At 39.0% G+C, this 8449-nt stretch overlaps 1 protein-coding gene across 2 annotated transcripts in view; it reads left to right on the top strand.

Annotated features, from left to right (window-relative positions):
- The first annotated feature begins 30 nt into the window (after nucleotides 1-30).
- The window catches only part of ubr3 (ubiquitin protein ligase E3 component n-recognin 3), a 42496-nt gene continuing 34077 nt past the window's right edge, over nucleotides 31-8449 (top strand). The window contains exons 1-18 of one of the 2 annotated variants that reach the window (XM_031297889.2): nucleotides 31-524; nucleotides 1574-1713; nucleotides 2040-2192; nucleotides 2596-2751; nucleotides 3298-3338; nucleotides 3731-3797; nucleotides 4276-4406; nucleotides 4657-4885; nucleotides 5293-5472; nucleotides 6121-6254; nucleotides 6421-6507; nucleotides 6589-6654; nucleotides 6757-6846; nucleotides 6947-7075; nucleotides 7205-7257; nucleotides 7348-7481; nucleotides 8215-8300; nucleotides 8383-8449. The exon at nucleotides 8383-8449 is cut by the window's right edge and continues 75 nt beyond it. In XM_031297889.2, the coding sequence (XP_031153749.1) occupies nucleotides 91-524; nucleotides 1574-1713; nucleotides 2040-2192; nucleotides 2596-2751; nucleotides 3298-3338; nucleotides 3731-3797; nucleotides 4276-4406; nucleotides 4657-4885; nucleotides 5293-5472; nucleotides 6121-6254; nucleotides 6421-6507; nucleotides 6589-6654; nucleotides 6757-6846; nucleotides 6947-7075; nucleotides 7205-7257; nucleotides 7348-7481; nucleotides 8215-8300; nucleotides 8383-8449 (2377 nt within the window). In that variant the 5' untranslated portion in view covers nucleotides 31-90. The remainder of the gene's footprint in view (nucleotides 525-1573; nucleotides 1714-2039; nucleotides 2193-2595; nucleotides 2752-3297; nucleotides 3339-3730; nucleotides 3798-4275; nucleotides 4407-4656; nucleotides 4886-5292; nucleotides 5473-6120; nucleotides 6255-6420; nucleotides 6508-6588; nucleotides 6655-6756; nucleotides 6847-6946; nucleotides 7076-7204; nucleotides 7258-7347; nucleotides 7482-8214; nucleotides 8301-8382) is intronic. The other variant, XM_031297884.2, reaches the window with a different exon arrangement.

Here is an 8449-nt window from a genome sequence, read left to right as displayed (position 1 = left end):
ACGACGACGTAACGTGCCGTATCGCGAGAAAGCCCGAGAACATGGAAGCAAGACAACAAAAATAAATTTGTGGACATCAAGCCAGAGTGCATGATGGCGGCGTCGCTTGGGCGACGGGACAAGAAAGCCACTGCCACCCGCTTGAAGGCAGACTTAAATCGCACTGACAATAGCTCCGGGGTGCGACAACTTCAGGAGCTGCTCGACGCTGTGCTAAATCCCGAAAAACCAGCGGCGGACACAGAGGCTCTTGACTGGTGTAAATGTCTAATTGCAGGAGGCGAAGGTTTTGAGGATTTCTGCAAAACGGTCCGGTCCTATGACAACGCGACTCTGTGCGGCTTGGTTTGGACGGCTAATTTCGTGGCATATCGCTGCCGAACCTGTGGCATCTCCCCGTGCATGTCACTGTGTGCAGAGTGTTTCAATAATGGAGATCACACGGGCCATGATTTCAACATGTTCAGGAGCCAGGCTGGTGGGGCCTGTGACTGTGGAGACAGTAATGTCATGCGAGAGAGTGGGTGAGTCCAAACTAGCTGCCAGCTAAGCTGGCTAAGCTAGCTAACTAACAGCCAGTATTGTTTTGACAGGTCTTGGTGGGAAGTGAGCTACCTTAACCAATACAATTTCATGATCTGCGTTTGTTACATTCATGAACGTTAGTCTGTTAACGTTATAGCTTCCAGGTAATTATTAATAATATTAATTATTAGTTTGAGAACTTAGGAATTACTGCCCGTCAGCAACAGTGTTGGATATTACGATGCTTCTGTTATCTTTTTATCCTTCTTATATTTGTATGTGTGACATGCTCCAACAACACCATGACAAATTCCTCGTATGTGCAACGTACTTGGCAATAAAGCCCTTTCTGATTCTGATTCTGATTATTGATAGGAAACTCTGAACTAACAGCTCTGCTTTGAGGGTTAACATTGGCCAGCCTGGTTAACCATAACAATAATTATTGTACCAGCAGCTGTAGCTGAAGGTTTCTATATATTGCCGATAGATGACTGCTTATATGGTCTGTGAGTTCGATTATCGTGATATAAACGTGTCGTGATATAAACGTGATATAAATTTGATGCCACGAAATATTGTGGCATCAAATTTGGTCAGCATCAAGCAGCAGACTTTGCTGCTGACTGATTCCTTTCAAACCGTCTATAGCAATATGAGCAAGAGGTGTAGTAGTTTGTGTGTTGCTGTCACACTGTGTATGGACACTGATAAAAAATAAAAATAAAACTCCCAGATTCTTACTGGAAAGCTCACCAAATCCCAACCATATTTAAACCTCAACCCAATATTCAACTCTACACTTTGCTGTTATCACAAGTATTAGCCTACATCTTTAAAAACAAAACAAACAAAAAATAATAATAATAAAAAAAATTACTTTACAACTTTCTGATTTAACAGGGCCATTATGGAGTCCCTACTGGATTGATACTTAGAATTATGTAAGATTCCTAAGAATTCAAACAAAAAATGAATTAATGAAGGAGAGAGAGGGATAATCTCTCTTCATGAGGGATCTGCAACATCAACATTTTTTTTCTGACAGGTTTTGCCGACGGCATCGGTTGAGAACGGGGGAGAATGTCCCCTCAATACCTCGAGACCTTCTTCTGATGTCGGAGATGGTTCTTCCTCGCTTTATCCTGTGTATCATACAGTATCTGAGAGATGGATACATTGAACCAGGTGAAAACACTCATGACAACAGTCTTCTCTTTACAAAGACATGAGATGATATACATTGACCTACTGACCATTTTAAACAAAAGCTGTAATTATGAAAAAATACTTTAAATGTGTCAGGTGTCTTTCAGAAACCTAGTAATCAAAAGTATTCCATGTTCTTTTTTTTAAACGTATTTTATTTATAATGTGGATCTCCTGTTGCATGTCAAATGTAAATTAGGATCTGTTGTTCTAACTGGATACAGGTGTTTTACAACTATTTACATCCAAAATTATGTTCACAAAGTACTGAGTCTGATGGCCCATCTCTTATCTTGCTTTACCAGACACCTCAACTGAGAGAGATCTACAGAAAGTCCTGCAGCAGCTGGAACCTCAGATATCCTTCCTGGAGGAACTCACAAAGATGGGAGGCGCAATGAGGACTGTACTGACAAAGATCTTGACCAATCAGCAAACATTCAAGGACTTGAGCATGGGTAAATATATATAGAGTTTGTGTTAGACCAATACATGTTGATAGTTATTAAGCATTGCCATACCACAGAATTTTAGTGTTTTTTTTTCTTCTTGGTTTTAGGAAATGTAATTGTTGTGTAATAGTTATAGTTATTGTGTTGTTTCTTTAGTGTCACACCTATGAACATTTTTAAAACTTAAAACAAAATGCATATACTAGAATGTATAACTTACCGTTAAAATATAAAGAACCGTTTTTATGGTCTGCATTTTTATTCAAGCCATGCATTCTGTAGCAGAATACCTCATCCAGGTCTCCTTTACTTGAAATACTGTGCATTCGCTTGTGATACAGTTTTCTATACCTTGAGATTTTGACATTAAAGTAATTGTTGCAATTTATGTTTTGCTCCACTGTTGCAGGCCAAGAGGAGAATTTGTATGCTAAAAGGAACTATGACAAGTATTTGTCAGCCTTGAAAAATTCAGGCCTGGTTTCTGTGGAGGAGAAATGCCATGGTGCTGCTGCTGATGTTACTGGTGATGCTGAAGGAGGTGCAGGAGCAGTGGTCCTATTGGGTAAGACGACCATTACACTTTATATAAAGCACATTTTCATTAACTTTCTGTCAGCTGTAGCTGTAAATGACTTTAAAAAGGTTTTAAAATTCTTGATAATTTGCATTACATTTTCAATTTAAATTTTTTCCATGCCCTGCAGGTGCCAGCAATCATAAGTTTTCTTTCACATTTTATTCCATAGAAACACAGACCTGTGAACTTGCAGAAACCACTTTTTCCACACAGTATACTTGAACTGTCCACACATCATAGCTATTCCAGATATTTGTGTATAATATCATTAGGTTAAGATAAACAAAAGTTTATCGCCAAACAGTTCAGACTTCAGCACATATTTCTAGAGAAATCAAACTTTGTATACATAATTTTGAAGTAATTAGAAAGTGTGTTGCAGCCTATCTTAACCCATGTTGAATACTGCCGTTTGAACAAATCCTCAGTTTTGCTAACTGCGATATCTCAGGCATCTGCATTTGTTTGTCCAGTTGCTTAAGATGCTGCTAATGGCTACTTGTGGCTAAATGTTTTTCTTGGTGTTCTTAGGAACCACCGCACCAGGGAGCCCAGATGAGTCTAATAAAGAGGTATGTACCAGCATCACACATAGAATAGCTAACTCATTTTAACTGTTTTTAACTTAAGTTTAGTTTAGGGGTCAAAAGACTATTCCAGCATTTTTTTTTTTTTATTAATGTATGAATAATTTCATCTTTAAATGTTAAAAATTCCCATCACAAGTGACCAGAGCCTACATAGATGTCTTAAATTATTCAACCATCTGAAAATCCAAACGTATTCAGTTTATGTTTGGGATTTTTACTTTTTTAACTTGATACTTACATAATTAAATGATTAATCAATTACAAAAATGTTTTGTTGAATTTTCTTTCAACATTTCAGGTTAGTCTATTTTATTTTGATATGAACTGATCTACAGTTACTGTTAAACATTTTGTTAACCTGTTTTTTTCCTCAGGAGGACCAAGATGCAGGGCAGTCTGTTGGACAGAGGAAGAGGGTTAAGCTGAGCAGCAATACCAAAGGTATATGTTGAAGCAATAGCTCACAACAGGCCGTGGTATGTTGTAATTATTTTACAGCTAAGGGGCGTTATCTCGGTCTGAAGTAAGCGAATGCTTTTATAAAACTATCATCAAGTATGGCAATATGAAAGCTATAGTCACATTTCAATTTAAATAGATTTTTATTAATACATAATAATAACAACCCTAACCCTACCACAATAAAATAGGCCCTCCTGAGCTGGCTGCCCGAATATATCGAAGTGGTTGCTATGGAATGTAGGTAACGTTAGCCTACACTAGCGGCTAGCATAGGCTATTTCTTTTGCTTAACGCTAAAGGGTTAGTTCGGATTCACCAAAATCACACAATAACACAAACAAACTAACCGATCGATACAGCAGTAGACCAGCAACTCCTGCGTTCTGTGAGGAAATATAATGTACTAGTATATGTTACATGAAACGGCCACCTTATTATATGCCTTTTCTGCCCTCAGACCCGTGTATTATTGAATCTCTGAAGCATAAATGCTTTCTGGAGGAGTTGCTGTTTTGGACAATAAAATACGAGTTTCCCCAGAAGATGGTCACCTTCCTACTGAACATGTTGCCAGATCAAGATTACAAGGTATTTTCTCTTTCAAGACTTGCATTCTTTTGCAAGGATGCAAGTCTAATATCACTTTAAGATGTATGTCTGGCCTTTTATTGTAATATAACGTCATGCCACGTCATGGCATAGGCTCTCAGGTAACTGAAATGATGCTTGTCATATATATATTAGGTTTTGAAAGCAAATGGAATCCTCCTCTAAAAGTGACAGCATCATAGCAGTAAACCTTAATTGTGTTATGGGCTTTTCTCTTCCTCTCTGGCAGATCACTTTTACAAAAACATTTGTTCAACATTATGCATTCATCATGAAAACACTGATGAAAAGCCACGAGTCAGATACCATGTCCAACCGCATTGTACATATTAGTGTGCAGCTGTTCAGCAATGAGGAGCTGGCTCGACATGTGACAGAGGAGTGTCAGCTGCTGGACATCATGGTCACAGTCCTTCTCTACATGATGGAGAGTTGCCTTATTAAAAGTGAACTTCAGGGTAAGTTGTCCAAATGTTTCTGATGTCTCTAATTATTTTTAAGAAGGAAAACCTTCAAAAAAACAAAATGCTGCTGTTAAGTTTGCTTTGTACATCATTCTCTGTGCAGAAAAAAACATGCACAGATGTTTCATCCCTCTGGCCTTTCTCATTGTGCAGGCTCTGATTGAAATAAGGTTGAATTTGTAATTTTTTACTGCAGTCTTTTTTCATATATACTGCAGACAAGATTGTTACCCTGTATAGCAGCCCAGTGTTGAGTTTTGTAACTTTGACAATTGCCTTCCTCTACCTATTTGTCTCTTTTTGTTGTTAAATGACACAAATGATGCACAGTGAGCCAAAATGCAATTACCTTAATGTCCGTGCGTTTCCTTGTCTCTTTTTTTTTTTCTTTTTCTTTTTAGATGAAGAGAACAGTCGCCATGTTGTGGTGAACTGCAGTGAGGCTCTGTTGAAGAACAACACCTACTGGCCATTAGTTAGTGATTTTATTAACATACTCTCACACCAAAGTGTGGCGAAAAATTTCCTTGAGGACCATTCATTGTTGATGCTGTGGATGAGCTTTGTGTCATTTTTCCAAGGTAAGTCATAGTTGGATAGGTAAATGGTATATCCAAAGCAATGTGTTGCCCATGAGGTCAAACACAACACTTGATTTAAATGATTGCTTGTGCAGATTTTCAGTTAGATGTTATATACCAACAGTATGCTTTAGACAGAGGCTGGCCTCAACTGTTCTCTACTGATAATGCCTCATAGAAAAAGTGAGTTGTTGGTCAGTCTCTGAATTAGGATTGTGGTTAGTGCTGCTCACTTGCCATGTGTACTCTACCACGACCCTAAAAATAACACTCACCCTCTCACAGTGGGCTGGAGTATCCTCTTGCTGACTTTATGTGCACAGGGCCACTATTACGTTGTATGTATTTCTGCTGCACTGCTCCTGCTTTAAATTCTTGTGTTTAATAGAGATTTATTTTGCTTTCATCAGACACTTTTGATTTCTAAGAATGAAAATGTTTTTGCTAATGTGGAAACACACATGTACACATACATTCTATTATATACGTGACCAAAAATATATTTAGGGTTAAAGAGGTCTACACTGAAACAAAAGGTCAAAACACAAGGTCCACTCTAAAAAAAATTGATTTGCTCATATGAGTATTATAAAGCCATGGCTCATGTGGTGACTGTCTAACCTTTGAAACCATTTCCTGCTGTGATAGGTATGAACCTGAATAAGCGGGAGTTGAATGAACATGTGGAATTTGAGTCTCAGACATACTATGCAGCATTTGCAGCAGAGCTTGAGGCCTGTGCACAACCAATGTGGGGTCTCTTAACACACTGCAAAGTGAAAGTAAGTCCAGTGTTTTTACACTCAGACTACTCTCACACACATCTCCTGTGTGCTAATGTGATGATCTTGAATGATTAATGGAACATGCATCTCAAGCATCCTGTGCTGCATGCATTTACCGTCTAACCCTATATAATCTTTACCGTGTTAAATTGTCTGTTAACAGGAGACTCAGGAATATACTAAAACTGTGGTACGCTACTGCTTGGAGACCCTGCAGATCTGGTTTGATGCCATTGGCTTCATCGATGAGGTAAATTTAAAAGCCAAACCACTGTGTTTACAAGAAAGCCTTCTCCTCCCCTTTTCCTCATGGCTCCTATATCTCTTCTAGCCTGCGCCAAATCAAGTGACATTTCACCTGCCACTGCACCGCTACTATGCCATGTTCCTCAGTAAGGTATGTCAGAGGCTCTCATCTCTTAAGACATGACTCTGAAGTATATTCTTGTGTTTTTTTTTTTTTTTTTGTAAGTTAATTCTTTGATTTGAAAATTCTCAGGCTGTAAAGTGCCAAGGCCTGGACTTGGACAGCCTCCTGCCTGACCAAGAGATGCTGATGAAGATCATGGTGCATCCACTCCAAATCCAGGTAACACTAGAGGCTCATAAACAGATTTGTGGTTTGTATTCATGTATGTATCCCCTCTAAGTCTGTAGCCACATGTTAACTAAAACTATGTATGGTGTAGGCATGCCTGTCCGAGATCCACAGCAACATGTGGGTCAGGAATGGTCTGCAGATCAAGGGACAGGCTATGACCTACGTGCAGTCACACTTCTGCAACTCCATGATTGACCCAGACATCTATCTGCTCCAGGTTTGTATTTCTGTATTATAGACAACTATCTTTCTCACTTATATTTATATACTGTTTTAACAATAATCATTATTTTGATTTTTGTTGCTATTTGAATTTAGAATTTCTCTTTTATTTATGTATTTACAGGTTTGTGCATCAAGACTGGATCCTGACTACTTCATCTCAAGTGTTTTTGAAAGGTAACTCCTACACATGCATTTATGTAATATTTTACATTTTGAATGCAACACCGATTAGTAGCATTGTGCACACTGTCTTCTGTCACACAGATTTAAAGTGGTTGACCTGTTGACCATGGCGTCTCAGCATCAGAATGCTGTGTTGGACTCTGAGCAGGAGAGGCCGATGCTTGAAGGAGCGCTGACCTTCCTGGTCATATTGACAAGCCTTCGAGTTCATTTGGGTAAGTGGTACAACGGAGAATGCACACAGTCTACAGAGAGTACAAAATGAACACACTGATTACAATATAATAAAATAAGCCGGTAAAGGTGGTACGGTTCACAAAATCCACGGTTCGGTTCGTATCACGGTTTTAGGGTCACGGTTTTCGGTTCTGTACGGTTCTTTAACACTCCAGAAATATACTTCAGCATATTTTTATATATATATATATATATATATATATATAGAGCTAAAATTAGCATATTGAATGCATGTTGCACAATACATGCATACAGTGGCAGTTCTATCTGTTGTTTTATTTCCGCTGTCATCATAGGTAACATGAAATCCAAAATGTTCCCACACACCAGACTATATACGACGCTGGCGCATCCTCCAACTCCGGGCAGCCTTCCTTATCTCTCCCACTTACCATTTCTGCATGTGACGTGACCTGCAGCACTCCACTACGGCAGTAAGTGGTTAGTGCACATTAACAGTGTACTGACGAACCGTGCGACACACACACGCTCCGAACCGAGACATGCGAACCGAGCGGTTCGGATGTTTTTTCATGAACCGTACCACCCCTATTAACCGGCACACTGTTGCTTAAAGTGACTAAAAGACACAACATGCTGTTTACTTAAACCCCACAGCCTACAATCTTAGTTCTGCAAATTGGTATTTAATGTCTGGCTATAATCTTTGTCAGTTTTTCTTTACGTTCTACTTCTCACTCTCACTAACAGGGATGACAGATGACGAGATCCTTCGGGCTGAGATGGTCTCGCAGTTGTGTATGAATGACCGTACACACAGCGCGCTGTTAGACCTTGTATCCTTCAATACAAATATGTTAAAGGGAAACTATATTCAGCCATCCATGGCAATCTTATTCCTTAAGAGTTTTTCCTTAGATTCCTGAGAATCCCAACCCAAAGAGTGGCATTGTACCAGGGAGTTGTAGTTTTGAGGAGATGCTCT

The sequence above is a fragment of the Sander lucioperca genome, chromosome 8 (assembly GCF_008315115.2).
Source record: "Sander lucioperca isolate FBNREF2018 chromosome 8, SLUC_FBN_1.2, whole genome shotgun sequence".
NCBI classification, from domain to species: Eukaryota; Metazoa; Chordata; class Actinopteri; order Perciformes; family Percidae; genus Sander; species Sander lucioperca.
This window is presented reverse-complemented; position numbering and strand designations above follow the sequence as displayed.